Source organism: Lentinus tigrinus (assembly GCF_003813185.1).
Source record: "Lentinus tigrinus ALCF2SS1-7 unplaced genomic scaffold L226scaffold_13, whole genome shotgun sequence".
Lineage (NCBI taxonomy): Eukaryota > Fungi > Basidiomycota > Agaricomycetes > Polyporales > Polyporaceae > Lentinus > Lentinus tigrinus.
Genome location: NW_027137922.1, coordinates 412516 through 433571, shown reverse-complemented (window position 1 = coordinate 433571; position 21056 = coordinate 412516). Strand labels below are relative to the sequence as shown.

Here is a 21056-nt window from a genome sequence, read left to right as displayed (position 1 = left end):
TCATTCACCAACCACGACGTCTCAAACCATGATTTGCGTGCTTATGTCTGATGTTGTCAATTGTGCCAAGAAGGTTGCCTCAAGATGTGTGCTCAATCCAAAGTGACAGCTTCAAGCATCGAGCATCAAGCATCCAAGGCAACAAGAGGAACACCGCGACATGGGGCGTAACTCCCATGTAAAAAGCAAACATCTCGATGCCGACAACTTGCAGTTCGACGGAATCTGACACGGTACACGCCATGGGAATCAAACGCTTGCGAGGAACGCACCAAATATGAGGTCGCAACGAGCGACGAGGCGCAGTATGGCTCAAGCCACGGCGCCGCGTCCTTGCGATGTACTCGGGTGTACGTACACCGCGGGGCCAGTAAGCGTGAGCAACCGTCTTCGCATGGTTTCCAAACATGACATTGCAGGTGTTGAGTGCAGCGCGATCGGCCGGCTACAGGCTGACAGGTCGCACTGTTCTTGATGACCTTGACCGTCTGGGAGGCTGACTATAGGAGATAGCTTGACGAGTGCAGCGAGTACAGCCCAACTTGCGCGGCTGACTTCTGCGGGCGAACTATGGGTATTCAACCGCAAAATCGCACAAGCGCGCCATTCGGCCAAGAGACTAGAGTGAACTCAGGCAGGAGAGTACAACGCAGCAGAAAAATACGTCGAGAACATGCGTCGAACCAGCAGAGAGTGAGAGCACAAGCGGTAGGGGTAGGGAAGGAGCAGCCTGGATGTTGAGCAGGTCGGTCCCGAACGCCATTTCGGGGTCCGCGGCTCCCCTACCCGCGCCACCAGCCGGCCACGAAGTGCCAGGCTCCTCTTGCCCCCCCACCTTGCCTGTCCTTGCAATATTTTTTTGCCTTCGTTTGTCGCGCTTTTTCGCTCACTTGTTTTCGACATGAATTTCGAGTTCCCTTGGTGAAAGGCCAGCCCGCACATGCCAGTGGTTTGCGGGTGCCGGATGGTTTCGATCGACGCTACCTTGCCCCTGACTCTGTCCACCCGCTCAATGCCTCTCAACTCGAACGAGATCGATATTGTCCGCTCGTCTCAACGTCGATATCCAACCTCGCTCGGTCCCTATGCCAAAGCCGATTGTTCTCGACACACGGACACCCGCACGGCACAACGTTCCCCAGCTCGATATCCAAGCCCAAGCTCGAATCCTGAAGATTCCGAAGACGTTGCGGATGTAAACAAACAGCTCTCTGACCATAAACTCCGCAACTATATGCCATACATGCCCTCGGCCAGCCTCCGTGGTCCTCTCGATCGCCCTCCCAACCTTTCGAAGACCCGAGGTTTACCAGGTGAGGCTTCACGACTCTTCCACCCCCCTATGATGTCGATCTGTTGGCTGGAGACATCCTTCACGTCTCGATTCTCGAGGAGGCATAACGAAGATTCCTGGACGCAGCATCCACTGCCCTGGCTGTCGTTACTCCTGTATACGCCGTGTCCACCAAGCAATATATCGAATCGCCACGGAAAATATCCGTGGTATGTATCCTCTCCCCCTAACGCTCGTGCCGAATTTTGGCCTCGTCGTCACACAGATCGCTGTGCTTGCCAACACAATTCCGGAACGCGCATTGTGCCATACCTGCCAACAGACAATGGAGAGGAGTCAATCATACAAGCTTTGCGACCTACCCCGTCTCATGGTTTTTGTCTCCCAACAATCGCGCTGATTCCCAATTGTTGAGGTAAGTTGAAGTTTCGACAGATCTTCCGGCTCCTCAATGACAGTGGAACATAGTACTATTGCCTTATATCACTGCAACGCACCCTGTTCGCAAGCCTTTCGGAGCACTCATTGTCAAGTAAGGGAACCAACAACCACTTGAACTCTAGGTAAGTAGCTCCATCGGTTCATCGCACGCTTCCACTAGTCTTGGCATTCACCTCCCTTCCTAACCGAACATCAGTACATGGCGGGAGGCTGTATACTCGGTGCTCCTGCCAGGAAAGAGAGGCATCTGGAGCGCAACGCACATATTCCTCGACATCGGTCGCAAGTAACGTCATCCGGCCATTACCTACTCTTCTCTCGACCACATCGTCGCACAAAAGGAGCAGAGGCATCAGGCGTGCATCGTAGCTGGCTCTTATGGAGCTCACGCAGGGAATCACCGATGCGTGGTGGCGGACTGGCATCAGTGGTGCCACAGCACCGATCCTCTTCGAGCCGTCCGTCCGACGCCTCAAGTTTGCCACGAATCGGCGCCCAAGCAGAGTACAGAGCTTCACGACAGTGGGAGGAGCACCATGGAGAAGATATATGGCATATGTGGCTTCCTGTGATACATGGCGGACGTAGTGCGACCGTTACCCAAGGTGGAGCTTGTGGAAGAGGTGGCAGATGTCTAGTACGATAGGAGTGCCACAGATCTCGGAGGCTGCGTGCACCCTTTCTTGGATGACGACTCCTCCCTACATCCGGGTTAGACACGATTTGGGAAAGTTCGTGATGTTGGCGATTGGAAGTTCCAACTTCTTGAACCAACCGACAATAATCTGACCTATGATGATGGCCTCCAAACCCCGACTAGACCAAGAACAGTTGTATCTATCCAGAGACAGAACTCGATATCCTCACACCCGATGTGACCTCTGATCTCGTGGCATGTCGCTTTGGCTCTCTGGGCCTGCGATGGTGACAATCTGTGGTTAGCAATTTACTTCCATTCGTACACCGGCGTGAGCGGCGGCAAAGACGTAGTATGTACTCGAGGGGGTGGCAGTGCAACTTTGAGCACTCACCATCCCACTTGCATTGTGCAAGGTCAAGTTACTGTACCTGCCACCACTTACCTCCTGGCACCATGGCGATCGACGGTCTTATCATTCTCGACAACACAGGGTCTGTCCTCCTCGACAAGAGCAACCGTCGGTCTGCTGACGCGTAGCTACCAAGGCGCGCCATCGCGCAGTCCGGTTTCCATTCCTTCCCATCCGCCTACCCTCTCCTCCACATCGACGCGCTCAACAGCGCCCTCGCGAACTCACCGCGTCACACAGACGTCGACCCGGTCATTTATGTGCAGGGCTTGAATTTAGACACTCCAAGCGCGTGCTGCCATATCAGGCGAGGAGAGCTGAGGTATCTGTGTCCAGTGAGCGGAGATGGTGAGTCGTATCTTTGCGCTTCATGATTGTGGGGGACTGACAGGGATTAGTCGATCCGCTGTATGCCTTTGCGTTTCTGCAAACCTTTGTGGACATCCTACGCGAGTACTTCGGTCATCTGTCCGCGGAGACCTTGAAGGACAACTTCGACATCGTATACCAGGTGCGTACCTTAAGCGTGGTGGCCTATTCCCCTCGCTTCAACCTGTAGTCGCATGACAGCTATTTGAAGAAACACTCGACTCCGGCGGACACCCTCTCACGACGTCACCCAATGCCCTGCGAGACATCGTCCTACCTCCGACTCTCCTGCACAAAGTGCTCTCTGTCGCTGGCGTCTCTGGCCTCGCCAGCTCTTCAGCGAACTCCCACCCATTCGCGTCCCCGATACCCTGGAGAAAAGCCGGTGTGCGGTACAACAATAATGAAATCTACTTTGACGTCATCGAAACCTTGGAGGCCATCGTTAACAAGTACGCCTGAACATTTAGCGCGTCCGGAACGCCTGAACTTAACCGTCATATGGCAGGAATGGGCAACCTGCTGTGAGCACCGTATGGGGAAGTGTTGACTCCAACTGCAAGCTTTCAGGTATGCATTGTATCCGCTCGTACATCTGGCTGTGGACCGACCAGCCGGCGTGTAGGCACCCCGGACTTGCTCCTCACGTCCTCGAACGCGCAATCGCTCATGGACTGTTCTTTCCACCCTTGTGTCCGGTACGGCCAAAGCATTTCTATGTATACGCAATACTGACAATGCCACCGCTTCAGCTTACAACGGTGGGCACGCGACAAGGTCCTGTCCTTCGTGCCTCCGGACGGCAAATTTAGACTCATGGACTACCGGTTCGCCCCCGCGACAGCAAGTGCTGTATCGCAAGCAGCTGTCCCGTTCATATTGCGCACAGGCGTGGCGGTAGACGAACACGGAGGCTCCATCGATCTCACGCTGAGCTCGCGGCTGACGACGCGGACCATGGAGAATGTCTATGTGGAGCTCTACCTGGGCGAAGGCGCGACCGGTGCAAACTGCCTTGCGTCGCACAACGCTTCTTGGACGTTCAATCCTAAATCTCAGGTGAGCCCCCCTGACCTCGCGCATTATCCCTGCATCGCTCAATTCCACTCGCGAAGACTCTGGTTTGGGAGCTGAAGGCGGTCGTACCTTCGGCGAACTACACCTTCCGTGGCTCGTTCACATCGACGTATGTGCGGCTCGCAGCTTTGTTGCGAGTCCCGGGTGACTGAGCACTTGTGTCACAGAGCGGAGAATCCGCGACCGTCGCGTGCATTCAGCGTCCGATTCGAGATTCCACAGCACAATTTTTCCGCTATCAAGATCGAGCAGCTCAAGCTGACGGGTGAGGTGTACAAACCATACAAGGGCATGCGGGGCACGTCTTTCGGCAACGTAGAGTGGAGATGGTGATATTACCGGCGTGTACATGTATGCTCTGACATCCGTCCGAGTCGACCGCGGCGGACACGATGATAACCATGGTGCGGGCGGAAACCAACCGAATTAAGTGGTGTACTTTTCTGCTCTAGTAGACTATATGTGGATAAGAGATGATGCAGAGTGTAGCAGGCGAGAGCGATGAGCAGGGAGACGAGACTAGGTCCCATCAACTACTATCTAGTGGACCTCAGTACTTTGAAGGGTGGACCTTTTCGTACAACCTATTGACCTTCTCCCAATCGACGACGCTCCAGAAGCGCTTCATGTACTCCTCCTTGCCCCAGACGCCGTACCCTGCGCCGACCCAGGCGTGTTCGTGCACGGACACACAGAGCAGCGGGTAGAGCATATCTCCGATCTTTTGCGGGTCCTTGTCTGTATGGTTCAGCGGCGAGTCTGCGTTGGGGTCGTACATGCCCTGCGGTCTCGAGTAGTACGACACGCTCCGCGCGGGCGTGTGTGGGTCAAGAGGAGGAGCCTTCGTCTCCATCCCGGAGAGCGGAGAGCTCGTCGCGGGGAGCGAGTCCGACAGCGTGGCACGCTTGGGCGCCGCGTGGACGTCGAGCTCGGAATAGGGGATGATCGGCTCGCCGACGATGCGCTGCCACTCCAGGAAAGTGGGCGTGGGCTGGCTCGAGCGGACGAGGAGCGTGCCGGTGCCGAAGGTAGGGATGACGCCGAGGCGTTTATCCTGGTCGACGACAAACCAGACGTAGCCGCTGGAGAACATGCCCATCACGGCGGCGCTGAAGTTGGACTGGAACTGCGCGAGGGAGCCGTATTCGAACATGATGCGCCGGTACAAGTTTCGTCCTTGGATGGCGGCTTCGTGGGATGCCGCACTCGCAGGAGGGGGTTTCTGGGGCGTGAGAGGTCAGAATACAGAACATAATGTCAGGTGACGGAACAGTGGATCAGACAGAGGAAAGTAGCCCCTGGAACGCGGAGACAGGGAAAGATAGGATGAGAGGTGTAGTAGAAACGGAACGTTACGCACTAGGCTCTCCAAGAAGAACGAGTTGTTCAGAGCTTCCGACGCATAGTTGAACTCGAGGATCTTGTTGGGGTCCCGTGCGGCGTCAATGATCGTCTGGACTATGCTTTTGTTCTGAAGAGCAGTACCTGCGAAGTGCCAGCTCGATACTTAGCATACTTCACTTCCCCGCTGCGAACGCACAACTCACCCCGAACCTGGTCATTCAGCCTGTCCAAAAGCCCCTGCTGGTAGTCGACCGCAATCATCTTCAGAGCCTGCGGCGGCAGGAACGTCCCGAGCCCCTCGTCGACCGGGTACGAGAGCTCTTTGCGCTTGTGCAGCGCTCTTGACTGGATGCGGCATGACCGAGACGCGACACGCGCAGCGCGCGACGTGCTGGCAGCAAGTCTAAGACCAAGGCCAGACATTCTCGGGCAAGGAGGAGGCAGAAAGCGGGACCGGAGGGCGGGCACGCGAGACGGACGAGGAGGGGAGAACCAGCGTCGCTGTGGGCGCTTCCCTCGACTTTTTGGCCGGCGCGACGGGCGCTTCGGTAGCTTGCCGCTTCGGGCAGCGGTTACTGCGCCCGTCCGCTTCTCCACGTCGACATACACCCCGCTTCGCTTGCATACTCGTTCCTTGGCTACACTCCTTCATGCCTGCAATCAAGACTGCTTCATCTGCCAAGACGGCCGGCTCTTCGCAGAGTCCGGTCGTGTCTCTGTGGAATGCGTACTACGAGACGACCTCAACGCGGCTCAAGACGATCGACGCGTTCCTGGTCTTCCTCATGCTTTCCGGCATCATTCAGTTCCTCTACTGCATCCTCATCACCAACTTCCCCTTCAACGCTTTCTTGGCTGGGTATGTAGCATATCTGTTGTTCTAAGGAACATAACTCAAGGTGGACATGTAGCTTCGCAAGCTGTGTTGGGCAGTTCGTGCTCGCAGCGTCCCTGCGGTCGCAGGTGAACCCCGCAAACCGGAACGAGTTCAAAGAAGTCTCTCCAGAACGGTGAGTGCCCAATGCTATGACATACGTATTAAATGATCATATTCCTGACGTTATGGTCGTACGTGCTGCAGAGCGTTCGCAGAGTTCGCCCTCAGCTCGATCGTGCTACACTTCTTCGTGTACAACTTCCTCGGATGAGGCGCGCGACAGAGCAGAGAGAGAGAGAGGTGCCGTGTTTGATCGTGGACGGTGTGGACGTACATATACATGGGTGGTGTGTACCCAAAACCATAAATTATCCATCTACCAAGGAGCGAAAGCGTGCGAGAGAAGAGTGGTGTGGACAGGGCGTGCGCAATAGCGAGGCGTGAACGCATGGCTGGCTGGGAGTAAGCGACGGCAAGAGGGTGATCATGACAACGGCGGCCAACGCACGACGAGGTGGATGTCCCGAATGGTACTGGGCTATGGGCAAGCTTACTTGCGCTCAAATGAGGAGGATCGCTGGGTATGTAGAGCTTCAGGGGGAGGAGTTACAAGACAGAAGCCACTGAAGCAGACGCACCCCGCATACAACGACGGCAAAGTCGAAGAGGTATTCTCCTGTATCGTGACAGTCCTTCAGCGTTCTCGCGCTAGGTATTCGTATATCCACACGCACCGAACTCCAAGTACGAGCGCAGAAGCTCTGCATGTCAATCGGGCCGCTCAGTCTCCGCAACAAAGACGCAGAACCACGTCGTGCTCACGTCGAATGTCCTTGTTCGGCACGTCAGCGAGCTTCGGTCTACATAGTTCCGCAGCACGGTCAGCTCGTCACACAAGCCAGCATACCGAATCTACGCACGTTAGGCCAGTTGTCCTCCTGATGCCCGCAAGAAACGCGCTCAACAGCGCCGCGTCGATTCCCAGATGAATCAGAGTTCCAAACATCGCAACAGTGAAGATATGGTGCAATGGATTGAGCCCAAGCTGTGGTCGATATATACGTCTTGGTCGAGGAAGCTAGAGGTTCGCGCAGGCTGCTGGGGGTGCTGAAGGAAAGTGGCTGTTGCCACCAGACGGCACTCGGCCGCGTTGATCTCGGGCCGGCCCCACGTGGCGTTGTTGATTTCCAAGGCTGTTGCCAAACAGTCGATCTCATCCACCTGCGTGGCTGCTGCCACTAGTGGCTCGCATGAATAAAACCATGAACCTCCGCAAAGTTTCATAAGAGAATAGCATATAGGTTACATTAATTACTAGAAGTGCCCTAAGAACGTCGACGTCACAAATCAAATCCGCTGCGTGAGTCCTTCAGGCTTCGATTTCACACTTCTCGAAACCTTCTCTTGAACGCACGGCGCACCCCGGCAAAGGGGAACCACACCAAAGACAATCGACGAAGTCCGCAGACATGCTTGGAAAGTTTGACAGTAAACAAGACCTCGCTTCGGTCAAACGAAGGGGAAAAGGTTGGACTGATGGACGCTCGGCTGGACCGGGGCAGCACGCAGCGTGGTTTCCTGTTGGCCAAGCCTTGGCAACAATAATTCGAGGGGGCGCGAAGACGGCTATAACTTCTCCGAGGTGGGGGCTATTCAAGAGCCTAAGAGAATTCGGTGTGGTGAAATATGCGGTCATGGTTGGTACGTTCGAGTCTCGACAAGGCGTCCGGGGCCAAGGATGGTGCCAGAAGGCGTCGAACATCTTGTTTCCGCTCAGTAGTCATACCACGAAGGTCTCACCAAACGATGTGGCATACGTTGGGTGATGGAGATTTATCGTTACTCTAGTGTATTGCAAGTGGACGCATTGCTACTGAATAAGATCTGTGCAAAATCACCGACGGGGAGACATGAAGCAGAGGAGATCGAGAGCGCAGGGACGTACCTGAGACAAAATCCTATACCCTCACCGACTTCTGAAGTGGTTTCGCAATTTCCCGACCTCGAGGAGACATGCGTCCAAGTTTTGACTGTATCCCGATGGCAGACGACAGTGCTTGAGAGGGTGCGAAGTGCAGCTGCATCCTTGAAGCCGGAGGTCTCGATGCAAATCAGAAAGGAGGGAAGATAAAGGCTCCACCGACTACAGGACTGTTGCTGATGCCTTCGAGACCCAGAGGAAAGATATTGCATGGAACCGCCTAGGGAGAGCTGGTCGCAGGGACACTGAGGGATGAGCGACAAGAGGGGTGGCAGAGGTAGAGGGAGCTCGGATAACAGGGGCTGAGGCAGCGTCGGGACGGAGAGTCGGAGTTGTGAGACATGGAGGCTGGCTGGTCCAGGTTGGTTTGGAATATGTCCCGGGGAGTGCTGTCGACAACCTAGGGCCCTCCAGAGGACGAGCAGGATGGAGAAAAAGGTGCAGGCCGGCTTTGGAGGTCGCAGTCGTGCGGGAGACGGCGCAGGGACCAGGCGAGGGGATCGATCGGGATCGCGGAGTTGCGCCACGAGCCTACGGGCCCCTGGGCTGGCGCACCGTTTTACAGACTGCCGACCATCTCCCTTCCTCGCTCTTGCATGCTGCTCACTTCTGGCTTACCTCTTGAGGCTCTTGAGGTTTTTATTGGACGCGAAATTTGCCGTCTTCGTGGTTTGCAGCACCCGTGCCCTTGTGTGGTCGCCGCCGACAGATAGCGGTCGGAAAATTCGGCCACCACGCCAGTGTGCCTCCAATCCTCACAACAAACATCCTGGGGAGCAACAGGGATCCCTGGACACCGCACTTTTGTCACACCGACAAGGGTTCCCCCCTCCAATGGGCTAAGCGACGGCGACGGCATCGTCAAGAACAGCACCACCGGGCAGCCGCATACAGCCAACCGGTCATACTGCTCCCTCCGACCTCTCGCTCAAGATTCTCGACAATTCTTCAAGGACTCGCTACTTATCTCTTGGAAGACGGTGGGACGCCCGGAGACGAACGTCTCGCACAAGGGCCGAGTCGCGATAATCTTCGCGCAACTCATTAGGCTTGCAGTAAGTTCTCTCTTCATGTTGCTCTTCCTATGTCCACTTTGAGGCACGCTGCTTCTTCCCTTCGCGTTTGCACACCAACTCTTCGTAACTTGCATTGATCACTCGTGTTCGGGCCACTTGAGGTCGTTCATCTTGACAAGCTCTCCTGGCTTGGTCTTGATGGTCTTGACCTTGAGGGCTTGTTCATACATACATTTTGCTTGTGTTTTCTGGGGGTTGACGCAGACATACGGAGTGCAAGGAATCAGTCTTTGGTTGGTGTTGGTGGTCGGTTGCTGACCGCCAAAGGCACCCGCACAGTATTCGTAAGCGCCTGTGACCAACGCGTGACGCACGCGTCCTGAATTTTGAAGGCCGTCTCGAGCTCCGTGAAGTCAATGACGGGACAATCAATATCGACTCACACCCAGAGGGAGGAGGATATGAGCGTTTGAACGAGGGATGTGCCTCCCCAGTTCCGCAAATGCTTATCTGTTCGTGGCGGGCCGAGTCCGACCTCGCGATCTATCCGTCGGGCATTGCATTGCGCCCCGCATCCTGTCTGCGTGCGCAGGGAATGGCACGGATACACTCTCGAAAGACTTGCGCACCATGCTATGGAATCGCTTTGTCTGGCCTCCATCCGAAACCAGTTCGGGGTACGTCGATCAACTTGAATCGCCACTAAACGGCGGGTTCCCGCACTGGCTGCTGTTCCGCCGTCCTCCCAAATTGAACGTCCTGTCGCGCATGTATTCCTCACTCATATGTTCTTCCTTTCCAGAATGTCACGGTGCTGGATTCGAACACATGCAGCCTGTTTCAGGGTTCGGAGGATGATGGTCGCCGTACTAGGGGTACATGGTGGCTCGGCATTGGACCAGGGCTGCGACCCGACACCTTGGGCCGCCGGAGGCAGTTGACACGAACAGCAGCGTCGATGCCATATGCAGGTACGTCGTTAAATCGTTAGTTTGCTTCTTCGAGCTCTCCGTCGGGTTTTCCACTACATAAGCGGGGACCTTCAGTTTTGGCCCATGCCGCCCCCCCTCCTTCCTGTCTTCCCTATTCACTTCTGCTGCTTATCGCCCGCATCGCATTCGCTCTTCGTTCAGCTTCGTCCTTGAGCGCGTCGTTTGGCGCGTTTCTGTCTGCTTCCCCGTATCTACCCGGAACCTCCCTCTTCCTTGTACGGACGTTACAGACAGGATATAATCTATGGTCCGCCTCGACCCGCCTTACCCTTCCTTCACCTTTGTCATGATGTCGTCCGAGCTCCGCCTCCCAGCCTATAGCCACAAGCACCAGCGCCGCCATCATCCATATGTGAGGGTCGGACGTCGGCGACTCGAAGATGCGTTCATGGTGCGTCACTTCAGCCTCTCCCCATCTCCTGGGCATCAAAAGACCATGCCACGTCTCAGGCGATCGACGCTGCTGCTTCCTCGCCGCCTCCGAGCCCAGTCCAGCCCCAGCTGGTGAGTGTATTCCAACATCTCCCAGCCCGACGCACCCCACGAGCCCGTCCCTTCGCCGTAGCGCCCCACGACAACCTGCACCGGACGCGTTGACAACGACGTGTCGAGCTTTGAGCTCGACGCGCCCGCGGTCGGCGCTGAGCCCGAGGAAGACACGGCGCCCCCAGCTGCAGCCGACGCCGGACCTCAGCACCAGCCTCTTGGCCGCACCAAGATTGTGGATGCGCTCGCGGTGAGTGTTTCTGTGGCTTTGGGCGTGTGTACGGTTTGGGGTGGTCGTGCGAGAAACTGATGGTCGATCAGGAACTTATGGGCGTTGTGCGCCGCCGGCTGGCGCTGTGGGTCCTCGACGCCCACAACTCGGCGTTGCGCAAGTGACACTGATGCTCGACCCACGCCATTCGTCATGCCTAGGCATGACCCTCGTTCGTGATCTACTGTGGTCCAGGATTTCTTGACTAGCACACTTTGCTTTCTTGCCTGTGGTGTTCTCTGCTCGCTTGCTTTGCTACTGTACCATACTCCCGTGATGTATCATATTGCGATATCTGTGTCTTGTCGGCAGTCTGCTTGTCTTGTATTGTGTATAGTTATTCGATTGTATCATAGTCCTACATACAGGGATAGAAGAGTAACATTGACATCTACTTGACTACCATTGGCGACCTCGGTGTGACAACCTGCTCCTGCTTGGGGACAGAACGGCGATGCAAAGCGAGATGGTCTCCTCGAAGGATGGGCAGTTGCGTCTTCCCAAGCGTGTTCAGTTGTCGAGCTCGTCAGTCAAGATCCAGATTCGGCTGTCTTGGTATCCGTCCGAGTTCAAAGAAGGTAACTTGCTGCATCCAGAGAGTGGGCGATCCGAAATACCGCCCGCGAAGGACGGCGACATCCGAGGGGTTCTGCTGTGGTTTGCTTCAGTAAACCTGCTACACTTGACGCTGTCTCGCTCGCATGTCTACGACGTCTGTCTCGTGTGCGGATTCAGCGCCTCGCTGCATGTGGCGCCGTTGAAAGCCTTCAATACGGGGTGAGTCCTCCAAGGAAATCTTCCGGTGGATGACAACGAGCGTGCCGGGCGGCGGCATTGAACGGGAAACGGACGACAAATTCAACAACGCACGGTAACCACTCACCTCGAAGAAGGGTGGCGTCCGCCTCTCTCCTATTGTGAAGGTCTGAGTGTCAGAAGCGTGGCTCTTGCAGACCTGTCACCTATGTCCTTAACTCTTAACACATCACATCAATCAGTTCAAACGACAGGTCCCGCAAGACGAGATAAGTGAGGTAGGAAGGCATCACTTACTCTGCAGGTTTCCGTCTCCAACGATGAAAGGCATTGATAGCTGACCGCCTTCGGACAGCCGGTACAGCCGGTCGGCGATCGTCTCAAGAGGTTACGTCCACGTCGGGTACAAGGGGTGAATAAGAGGCTGCCAGTGACCATGCGCAGGGTACGACATATACGCGGGAGGACTATTATGCGAGCGTGGCTGGATGAGACAGCGCTCCGGGGTGCGCAGGGTACGCACGGATAATGAAGTATATATGCAGACTACGTTGGAGACATGCATAGTGGTTAGTGTAACATATGACTAGGTCGGATTGTCAGAAGGGTAGCCTCCACATTTCATCGCACCACGCACCTTGAGTACTCAAGTTCCGAGTCTCAACTGCTCACGGGGAAGAATAGGCGGAACCACCAGGGCTGGTCGAGTGCGTCCGTGGGGTAGTTGGACCAGCGAGTCAGCGCGATATGTCCAAGAAGGCGAGCGCATTCCAGGGAGAGAGAACATTTGTACTTTGAACTTGTCGAGGGGACGGAGGGGCGGCATAGATGGTGGAAGCAGACAAAGAAGGCATGCCCCGCAGCGTCTATTATATGAATCTCCTTTGCCTTAGTTGAACCTTACACGTACAGTAAGCACCGCAAGCCATCGGAATGCCTAAAATGCATTTGCCAAGCTGGGCTGGCGGTGTAAAGTGCTACCGCTTTGTTGACTGCACACCTCATGAAGTACCATCCTGCCAGTGATTCCACGATCTGCCTTGTCTCGGAGTCTATGCTTTCATCTCAATGCTCAGCCAATTTTGCGACACCGGAGCTCATGGAAACCATTGTACGTCCGCAGTAATAGCACACAGCGTGTTTCTTATGCCACACTTATCCACGCAACCACAGGGTCAGCTGTGCATCACGAAACATCGCGCAGTGCTTCTCCCGACCTTATAGTCGCGTGGCTGCGAGAACGCAGTCAGCGTGCAGCGAAGATACTCAAGGTTATATATGAGATGCCCGTACGAGGGTCTGGGGAATGGCATGGCAGAACTACGCGACTAGATCGAGTGAGTTCGCTCCGTCTGCTCTCTGAGTGCGCTTGTGGAAGACAAAGGTCAATGACAGGCTGCATAACTAGACGACATCCCGGGGCTAGCAACTCGCGCAGGCTCAATCCGAACATAAGATCTCTGAGTAAAAGCCAGGACTGGACAGCACGCTCGTGCTACCAAGGGGGAACCGTCGCGGTGGGGCTCACAAATGCGAGGTCTCCCTGCTAGTTAATGGTGCGTGACCACGTGAACCTGCATCCCCTGAGGTATTGCATGCATGCCCGCCTTGACCATTGATGCGATATACACTCGTCCGCATTCGTAGGGACTTCGCCATGGGACATCGTGCTATTTCACTGATAGTCCCGTGGCGAAGTCCTTGAACGTCATTAAATGGTTACGGATCTCGCGCACTCGGTTGAATGAATTGGGTGCGGAGAGGCTCATTAATCTTCGAATGATAGGACATATCCACGATGCCTTCACTCATAATGCTTTCTCTTTTGGATGGAGGCCACTCACCATTTACTCAGGCTTCCAAACGCTGTGACGGATCGGTCACGTGTGATGTCACAGCTGGAGCTGAAGGATCGCAGCGATGGGGTGGTGAGCAGCGGCTGGATAGCCAAATAACCTGTTCAGTGTGTGCATTCGTGAGCGTTAAGAAGCTGGAACGTATAAGAGGAGTGACCAATGAGATTTGAGGCTGGTGGCCGCCGTGTTAGCAATGCTCCCGCATGTTCCGATCGCGAAGACGCAGCCCACAATTCGGAAGGACTCATCCTTGTCAATGTCACTGTCTGAGAAGCGATTACTGATGCCATATGGGTTACCTCCTTGCTGCGCTTGGTCATCAGGCCGCTATCCCAGAGTGCAGAGAGGCCGACGTGTACATGTATGGTACGCGGAGTCCTCTCGCCCTGGCACCAGCCACAGACCGCGGGCAGAAGTGGAACCACGTCCTACCACTTCTCATCGACTTTTGAGTAGATGTCAACTTGTACGGATTATTCTGACCGTCGTCTTGCCCCGGCTTCCGCTATATCGTTGGTCTTCTTCCATCGTGTAGTAGATGCCATCTCCAAGGCCCGCACGACTGACCCGGGTGGCTCCGCCGCTGACTCCTGGAACGCATGATACGCTACCAGGCCTACGGAGCCACTGTTCTTCTGTCCGACCACGATCGTGAGCTATCAGGGAAGCGGTTGGTATGACAGACGGACGAAGTCCAGGGAAGCGCGCCAACGCGGTGGAAGACTAGGTCAAACGTTCCGCCAGCCAGGCGAAGGCGTCTCGCGCGCCCCGTCCTCGCTGAGCAGGAAACCAACACACCGATTAAGGCTCTCCGCTACGGCAGACCCCCCTTATCCATCACCACACATGTTGTGCATACAATGGCGACCCAGGATCCCAGGGTTACGTTCTCTCACCCCCGTTTTCCTCCTTTCATTTTTCTCGTTTTTCTTCTCAATCTAAACATTTCGCAAGAGAGCTTCATCACTTGTGTCTCCTAGCCCTGGCATCCCTCGACACTCTTCGTTGCTTTGTCGCCGTTGAACATCCTCCAGCCCCGTTCAAGATCCTCCTTCCACTGCAACATCAGTGATCGACCCCGTCATGCCTCCCTCATATCGTGGCCGCTCAGCGCACGCCTCGCGCTATCGCCCGTATCCGCGCCCAGCCGCTGAAGGGTTTCCGAGGGTGAGCATCGTACTTCAAGCAATCCCTCTTAGCCTATCGCCGGCCACCTCACTGCATACTCACCGCTCTACTGTCTTACTAAGGGCGACTCCGATGGCAGGCTCGGAGAGGGTTGGCTCGGGCACTCAAGCTTGGAGGCATCCTCAGGCGGGGATTCGGCGGCTGTACTCCCGGTAAGCACCCCAAGTCACTTGAAACAGGGCTGTCCCACCACCACGTAATGGTTACTCACATCTGCCATCGAATCTATCCAACCGTCTCCCAAACGTCCCAGCTTGTGAACGGAGAGGCGCATGAGCAACAAGTCCGGCAGCCGACATATGCAAATGTCAACGTGGCTGTTGCCTTCGTCGTACGTCCCTCTCTGCACCGTACGACTCCCTGGTACGATCTCAATGACTGATATTCTTGGTATCCTTCAGCGCATGATGCGTGCTCTGCGTCGACAGTACTGGGCATTGCTTGCTGCCATCGAGTTCCTGCGTGCTCGCAAGGTCAACCCGGAGTAGCCTCGAGGTTGCCTCGTCAATCTCGCTCGGTGCGTCGTACTACCAAAATCATGATCAATCCCCCGAAGTACGTCGCCAATTCTTGGTTCGTGCTTCTTTTCTCTCAAGGTCCTTCTGCATGCAGTTTTCTTGCTCATTATTGCTCTGACCTGCTCTACTTTTTCTTGCTATCGGTTCCGTGAGCTTTGCTGTCGCAATTCCTGCATGTACGTTGTTGTAGCCATATATAGTGTTTCTGCTGTATGATACCCCTACCATAGTAGTCGCTAGTAGCCTTCTTGCATGGATAGAACCGAGCCCTGCCAGGCCTTGGTACGTACTGAAAAAGTCTAATGCCACTTGTAACATACCGCCGCGGTTGTAGTTTACATAAAATCTGAAACACTTTTTTCTTGAAGTAGTTGCCTGGACGTACCACCAATTCAGCGTTCCGTGTGGTCAAGAGTTAAGTGTCGCAGTAGGGAGAACCGGAGGAGCACACGCATTACTTACCCGTCGCGCAATTGCTCCTTGTATGCGCGAATTTCTCATGCTTAGACTCGTTGTCGCACACCACGCTGAGGTCTCACATTGAAGTTGAGTTGAGTTATGAGGAACGATTCACAAGAGATGCATAGAAAGAAATTACGAGAGAGAAGGGAGCATAACGAGCCAAGCACATCTCGCGGCGTGCGATGTACAACGTAACAACGTACCAGTCTACGCGGCGGCTGGTTTGCACAGCGCGCGCGAGGGAACGACGAGCGGGAACCTCGCGGGCGGGTGTTCTGCATCGTGTCGTATACCCTAAACGCGGTACCTGTTGTACGTGTGTGTATGGCTACTTCATCGACGTAGGGCCATAAGTATATCTGGAGTCTGTATCTGTCTGCTGTGTCTGGGTCGGAGCGCAGATGAACGAAAAGACGCGCAATAAAGAGAGTAATGGTACAACGGTGCCCACCGCAACCCGTGCGGCACACATCTGCACCAGCAACGCATACCTGCGTGGAGGCGTAGACGGGGCGCGCAAGAAAAGGGAGGGGACCAAACGGGAGAGAGCCACAGGCTGCTCGGGGGTCGTACGATGTATGAGACACAATGAAGACTGAACGCAAATCGGCGAGGGGAGAAGCGCAGTGAAGGGGCAAACATCGGCTGGGGGTGGCAATGGGGATACAATCAAGTCCGTTGCGCGACGTGAAGCGGGGTGGATGGGGAATGGGAAGCGTTCAGTCCGAGAAGACGTCATAGGGATATTGATATGAGACACAGCGACGACAAAGCTAGAAGTCCATGGTAAGAACGTGGACGGCATGTGAGGCGGGAGGGGAAGCGCTGCACAACAGATCAGTACTCTGCCAGCACCAGAGCTCAAGCAAGAGGCTTACCCAATAAGTTACATATCCAACACCCCTGTCAGCGACTTCTTCACTTCAACTCCGAGGCCAATCATCACGCGGCCTCTCTTTCGTTCCTCATCCATCCGTAGCCTAAGCTTTTCAAGCTGTCGCTCCTTCGGAACATACGTCCGCTCCCTCGGCATCTCCGGTCGCGCCACAGCAGTCGCAGTCGTAGTCGCATTCACGAATGTCGAAGAGGTATGAGTGTGGTCTGGGGACGAACCCGCGGTCGAGATGGACGAATCGCTCGCGGACGAGTCGAAGCATCCACCATTCGAACGGGGTGACCACAACAGCGATGGTACAGGTATGAAGTTCGTGAGCGCCTGGAACGACAGTCGTGCAGCGAGCGTGGGAGACATGAACGAAGAGAGGGACGGAGAAGGCGAGTCAGCGGGCATGGACGGGGACAGCTGGGCTTGTGGGGACGAGGATGTGGGGACCGGCGGGCTCTTCAGATCCGGAGCCGCAGAGGCGCGGGGCGTGACAGAGCGGGACCTAGAAGCCGCGTCGGCTGTAAACAGCGGAACGCACGAGCGAATCAGATACAGACATACTCGAGAACGGAGCGTTGTAGGGAAGCCTACTGGAAGCTGGAGGGGTCATGACAGGGATGGCACTCGGCCGCGGGAGTGTATGGGCACGCTGAGGCTGCGGGATGAACGACGCTACCTTGGCACTGGATGGCGAGGGCACGCGGGGCTGAGGGATGAACGTGGGGGCAGTCGCCGCACGCTTGGGAGGCGGCGTCGAGAGAGAGGCGGGGGTCGTGATGATGCGGAGTGGAAGAGGAGAGACGATCTTGGGAGGCGTGGATATTGAGGAAGTAAGGGTAGGGACGGCAGATGGAGAAGGGGACCGTAGACGAGGAATGCCGGAGGGAGAAGGGACGCTACGCTGTGCCTTCATCTGAGGGAACGTGAAGCTGTAGTCGTCCTCATCTTCGTCAATGGGCTCGAAGATGGGGCCGGACTTGTTGACAGAGTCGGGCGTAGACGCGGAAGTCGTCGAGAGATCGGGAGTGCTTGTGTCCGCGTCGTCGGAGTCCATGAAATACGACGGCGGCGGGTTGAATGTGAACTTGATGCCGCCCTCGTCGACCTCTCCAACGAACTCATCATCATTGTCGTAGCTGTCGTCAACAACCTGTGTTTCTTCCGCTTCCTCCTCTTCCTCTTCCTCCTCCTCTTCCTCCTCCTCCTCGACGACGATGTCGAGAGTCCTGGACGGCGACACCATCTCAGGAGAAACAACAATCTCACCGACGTCGGATGGGAGGACAAACGGGGGCAGATCGTCCTCGTAGTCCGCAAGGGCCTGCGCGAAGATGTTCTTGTTACTCTCGACCGAGTGCAGCTTCGAGTCAATAGGAGGAGAGTTGTCAACATCCTCCAAGCACCCGAAGAAATGGTCGATCTCTTCACGTGGGCGCGGTACAGTAGGAACCAGTGCCGGGCCGCTAGGGAAAGTCCACACCTTCGAGAGCGAGGCGCGGCGGGCGTGCGCATGCGCATACGTGGACTCCGCAGGCGACGGAAGAGGGGACGGGAGGGGGGACGGCGAAGCAGATGGAGAGCGGCTGACGACCAGCGAGGGCGCCGAGCCCGCCGAATCCGCGGAGTCGGTCGAGAGACGGGGAGTCGCGGAACGTGCGTACTCCATCACCGACCCGTACGACGATGAGGTCGTGAACTGGAAGTCGTCATCGCCTTCCTCCTCGTCTTCGTACCGTGCAAGTTCGTCATCTTCGTCATCAGTCATGTCCGTGTCCTCGTCAACCTCCTCGACAGCCTTCAGCTCGGGACGGTGGTCGTCGTCAACAGACTCAACGTCAGTGAACGAGCTCTCCGAGTCAATGGAGCGAAAACCGAGACCACGACTCTTCGTGCGGGAGATAGGAGCGGGACGCATGGTGGCATCGAACGGCCTCGGGGTGTCCAGCAGGCCCGCGTGCTCAAGTTCGCGCTCCATGTCCTCGCGCTTCCTCCGCTCTTGAAGGAGTTCGGCACGAAGGCGCGTCATCTCGGCCTCGACGCTATGCATGTGCTCGACTTCGGCGTTGAGACGCGCCACCTGCTCCTGAGAAGCCTGGAGATCGCGGTTAGCAGCGTCGAAGCGCGCTTGGGCTTCTTCAGCCTGAGCAGTCTTCTCGGCCACGGTCCTCTCGAGTGATGTCTTCTCGACCTCGAGAAGCCCGACGCGCTGCCTAGCGACCCAAGCATCACGACGCTCAGCTTCGACGCGCCTCGCATGTATGTCGATCTGGTGCTGAAGATCAGCCACGCGGGTGCGCCATCCATCAACGTCCTTCTTGAGCTCATCGCGTTCCGCCTTCAGGTCTGCAATCAGCTGCAGCATCTCGTCGGAAGGCTCCAAGGGCACGGTCGACGAAGAGATATCGGAGGCGCACGAGACGGGGCGTGACCCCGACTGGCGCGATAGCGCCCGCTCGAGATCAGTGATGCGCTGAACGAGTGTCTCGTGCGCCTGGAATAAAAAATGCTGCTCGCTCATGGAAAGAGGGCGGCCACGTCGCATGCCAAGCTGGCCTAGGTCCATGCTGCCGGAACTTGACACCGAGGTCGACCGGTGCCGGTCAATACTGCTGGACGTGGGCGTCATCTCAGGCGTGGGTAAACCATAGACCGACATAGTCTGTTCTTCTCCGTTCGAGAAGTAGGATATGCTGCTCCTGCGATTGGGCTGGGGCGGGGCCACAGTGTTGTCCGTCATCAAGTTAAGCGATGGACGACGGCCAAACTGAGCAGGAGAGAGAGCCGGAGAAGACGAGATAATCAGAGACCGACGCTTGTTGGCCATGTTACTGCTGAAACCCGAGTTCGTGCTCTGGGACGACGTCAAAGTCAATGACTTGAGTCCCGGGCGAGAAGGGCTGGGGGTAATTGAGGGCGTAAGGGACTCTCCCTCGACCTGAACGGGGCTGCTGAGAGTGAGCGAGAGAGGACGAAGATTGAGGGTGGCCGGGCGGGGCCGTGCAGGTGCGGGCGAAGGCGAGTTGACTGTGATCGTCGCAGACGGCGTAAGAGGCGACTCCTGCACCGGGCTCATGACCGCCTTTGTCTCTTCTTCTTCCTCTTCTTCCTCCTCAACGAGAGTGCCAAGCTCAACCGAGGGCGAGGAGACCATGAACTTCGAGTCACGCTTGCTGCTCATGAGACTGTTGAGTCCTCCACCGTACCCAACTCCCATTCCAGGAGGGAACGACGGCTTGGAAGCTATATTTCATCTTAACGGCATGGCGCGTGAGAGTCGTTGATTATACGTACGAAAGTCAAAGCTGCGCTTAGGAGTATCCAACTCCGGGATCTCGACGGAGAAACTGCCACCCGCATCCCGCCCCTCCAACGCCATGAGAGCACGGCGGCGAATAGAGTCCTTGTCCCCGAGGTTGATGTTGTCCTCTGAGCTGGACATAGGGATGCTCGGGAGGGAGACGCCCATCAAATCAGCGGACTCCCTCCGGGTAGACACCGACGAGCGGCGGCGATGGTGGGAATTGCGTTTTGCTCCGCCAAGTGAGTTGCGGGTGGGGGAATCGGGAGGAGAGTCATTCATGGAAGTAGAGACAGGAGTAGGTAGAGACATGGGAACGGAAACTGAGCTGTTGCGAGAGTGGGAGCGTGAATGGCGAGGAGGAGCGGAGTGGTTAGTGCCGACAGGAGACACAGGTTTGCCAAATGAAAACGAGTTCATCTGTGAGCGCAAGGAACGTCAGCCTGGGTTAACGACAGCGCAGAAGGGGAGATTGGCAGGGAAAGGTCAGGCTATGAGGTCGTTCGAGGCGGTCTACCCGAGCGGGCGTGATTGGGCGTGCATGCACGCGCTCAGGAGGCGATTGCACGGCAAGTCGGTCCTCGACGCTCATAGGTCTGCCGCCTGGGGCCCCTGTGGAAAATGTGGCTACGCACCCTCATCCGTTCGGCGTCGACGCCGACCTGAGTGAGCGAGTCGTGGTCCATGGAGACGATATGTTTGGGGTTTATTTGATGATACAAAACGAGAGACAGTTCCGTGACGGGACAGTGAGAGACCAAAGGAAGGACAGGACCACGGCAGCAAGCCAGGAGGATCTGAGTCTGGCGACCCGGAGGAGGATGAGATGGCAAGCCAACGCTGGGGCAAACGCAGGCGCACGAACCGAACCCTGCAAATACTCTCCCACCTCCTC

The 21056-nt window shown here is 56.2% G+C and overlaps 9 protein-coding genes across 9 annotated transcripts; 4 read left to right on the top strand and 5 right to left on the bottom strand.

The window, feature by feature from the left end:
* Nucleotides 1–36: 36 nt before the first annotated feature.
* L226DRAFT_76839 (uncharacterized protein) lies at nt 37–493 on the bottom strand. Its single transcript, XM_067687226.1, has one exon. The coding sequence runs from the start codon at nt 407–409 to the stop codon at nt 80–82; it is 330 nt and encodes a 109-aa protein (XP_067535096.1). The 5' UTR covers nt 410–493; the 3' UTR covers nt 37–79.
* Nucleotides 494–839: 346 nt separating this feature from the next.
* L226DRAFT_76826 (uncharacterized protein) lies at nt 840–1792 on the top strand. Its single transcript, XM_067687225.1, has 2 exons — nt 840–1709; nt 1763–1792. Exon 1 carries the CDS (start codon nt 941–943, stop codon nt 1706–1708), a length of 768 nt encoding a protein of 255 aa, XP_067535095.1. The 5' UTR covers nt 840–940; the 3' UTR covers nt 1709; nt 1763–1792.
* Nucleotides 1793–2763: 971 nt separating this feature from the next.
* L226DRAFT_535407 (clathrin adaptor mu subunit) lies at nt 2764–4945 on the top strand. The gene is made up of 9 exons (XM_067680902.1): nt 2764–2866; nt 2921–3132; nt 3183–3295; nt 3355–3605; nt 3662–3723; nt 3779–3851; nt 3906–4212; nt 4269–4339; nt 4398–4945. The coding sequence occupies exons 1-9, from the start codon at nt 2829–2831 to the stop codon at nt 4561–4563; spliced, it is 1293 nt and encodes a 430-aa protein (XP_067535094.1). The 5' UTR covers nt 2764–2828; the 3' UTR covers nt 4564–4945.
* On the bottom strand, nt 4536–6061 carry L226DRAFT_535406 (manganese and iron superoxide dismutase). The gene is made up of 3 exons (XM_067680901.1): nt 5778–6061; nt 5591–5715; nt 4536–5452 (listed from the first exon to the last, which is right to left on the bottom strand). The coding sequence occupies exons 1-3, from the start codon at nt 5995–5997 to the stop codon at nt 4781–4783; spliced, it is 1017 nt and encodes a 338-aa protein (XP_067535093.1). The 5' UTR covers nt 5998–6061; the 3' UTR covers nt 4536–4780.
* A 78-nt stretch (nt 6062–6139) lies between these two features.
* L226DRAFT_613358 (defender against death DAD protein) lies at nt 6140–6861 on the top strand. The gene is made up of 3 exons (XM_067686498.1): nt 6140–6433; nt 6486–6584; nt 6656–6861. Exons 1-3 carry the CDS (start codon nt 6225–6227, stop codon nt 6720–6722), a joined length of 375 nt encoding a protein of 124 aa, XP_067535092.1. The 5' UTR covers nt 6140–6224; the 3' UTR covers nt 6723–6861.
* Nucleotides 6862–7001: 140 nt separating this feature from the next.
* On the bottom strand, nt 7002–7457 carry L226DRAFT_571403 (DUF1748-domain-containing protein; the record flags this gene model as incomplete). Its single annotated transcript, XM_067684550.1, has 5 exons — nt 7002–7028; nt 7090–7127; nt 7186–7212; nt 7274–7311; nt 7372–7457. The coding sequence occupies 5 exons, from the start codon at nt 7455–7457 to the stop codon at nt 7002–7004; spliced, it is 216 nt and encodes a 71-aa protein (XP_067535091.1).
* A 2876-nt stretch (nt 7458–10333) lies between these two features.
* Nucleotides 10334–11473, top strand: L226DRAFT_535402 (uncharacterized protein). The gene is made up of 5 exons (XM_067680900.1): nt 10334–10419; nt 10582–10831; nt 10891–10944; nt 11006–11176; nt 11248–11473. The coding sequence occupies exons 2-5, from the start codon at nt 10685–10687 to the stop codon at nt 11320–11322; spliced, it is 447 nt and encodes a 148-aa protein (XP_067535090.1). The 5' UTR covers nt 10334–10419; nt 10582–10684; the 3' UTR covers nt 11323–11473.
* Nucleotides 11474–16043: 4570 nt separating this feature from the next.
* L226DRAFT_76517 (uncharacterized protein) lies at nt 16044–16830 on the bottom strand. The gene has a single exon (XM_067687224.1). The coding sequence runs from the start codon at nt 16780–16782 to the stop codon at nt 16306–16308; it is 477 nt and encodes a 158-aa protein (XP_067535089.1). The 5' UTR covers nt 16783–16830; the 3' UTR covers nt 16044–16305.
* A 535-nt stretch (nt 16831–17365) lies between these two features.
* L226DRAFT_463397 (uncharacterized protein) lies at nt 17366–20847 on the bottom strand (the record flags this gene model as incomplete). Its single annotated transcript, XM_067675789.1, has 3 exons — nt 17366–20103; nt 20155–20581; nt 20797–20847. 3 exons carry the CDS (start codon nt 20845–20847, stop codon nt 17366–17368), a joined length of 3216 nt encoding a protein of 1071 aa, XP_067535088.1.
* Between the last annotated feature and the right edge of the window lie 209 nt (nt 20848–21056).

Coding starts and splice junctions, on each gene's coding strand:
- L226DRAFT_76826 (XM_067687225.1), top strand. CDS start 941: ATGCCAGTGGTTTGCGGGTGCCGGATGGTTTCGATCGACGCTACCTTG.
- L226DRAFT_76517 (XM_067687224.1), bottom strand. CDS start 16,782: ATGCCGTCCACGTTCTTACCATGGACTTCTAGCTTTGTCGTCGCTGTG.
- L226DRAFT_535406 (XM_067680901.1), bottom strand. CDS start 5,997: ATGTCTGGCCTTGGTCTTAGACTTGCTGCCAGCACGTCGCGCGCTGCG. Junction 5,716..5,777: donor GCTGAATGACCAGGTTCGGG/GTGAGTTGTGCG, acceptor GGCACTTCGCAG/GTACTGCTCTTCAGAACAAA. Junction 5,453..5,590: donor CGTTCTTCTTGGAGAGCCTA/GTGCGTAACGTT, acceptor CTCACGCCCCAG/AAACCCCCTCCTGCGAGTGC.
- L226DRAFT_76839 (XM_067687226.1), bottom strand. CDS start 409: ATGTTTGGAAACCATGCGAAGACGGTTGCTCACGCTTACTGGCCCCGC.
- L226DRAFT_535407 (XM_067680902.1), top strand. CDS start 2,829: ATGGCGATCGACGGTCTTATCATTCTCGACAACACAGG. Junction 3,724..3,778: donor CTCCAACTGCAAGCTTTCAG/GTATGCATTGTA, acceptor GCCGGCGTGTAG/GCACCCCGGACTTGCTCCTC. Junction 4,213..4,268: donor CGTTCAATCCTAAATCTCAG/GTGAGCCCCCCT, acceptor CCACTCGCGAAG/ACTCTGGTTTGGGAGCTGAA.
- L226DRAFT_613358 (XM_067686498.1), top strand. CDS start 6,225: ATGCCTGCAATCAAGACTGCTTCATCTGCCAAGACGGCCGGCTCTTCG. Junction 6,434..6,485: donor TTCAACGCTTTCTTGGCTGG/GTATGTAGCATA, acceptor GTGGACATGTAG/CTTCGCAAGCTGTGTTGGGC. Junction 6,585..6,655: donor AAAGAAGTCTCTCCAGAACG/GTGAGTGCCCAA, acceptor TACGTGCTGCAG/AGCGTTCGCAGAGTTCGCCC.
- L226DRAFT_535402 (XM_067680900.1), top strand. CDS start 10,685: ATGGTCCGCCTCGACCCGCCTTACCCTTCCTTCACCTTTGTCATGATG. Junction 10,945..11,005: donor GCCCAGTCCAGCCCCAGCTG/GTGAGTGTATTC, acceptor CCTTCGCCGTAG/CGCCCCACGACAACCTGCAC. Junction 11,177..11,247: donor AGATTGTGGATGCGCTCGCG/GTGAGTGTTTCT, acceptor ATGGTCGATCAG/GAACTTATGGGCGTTGTGCG.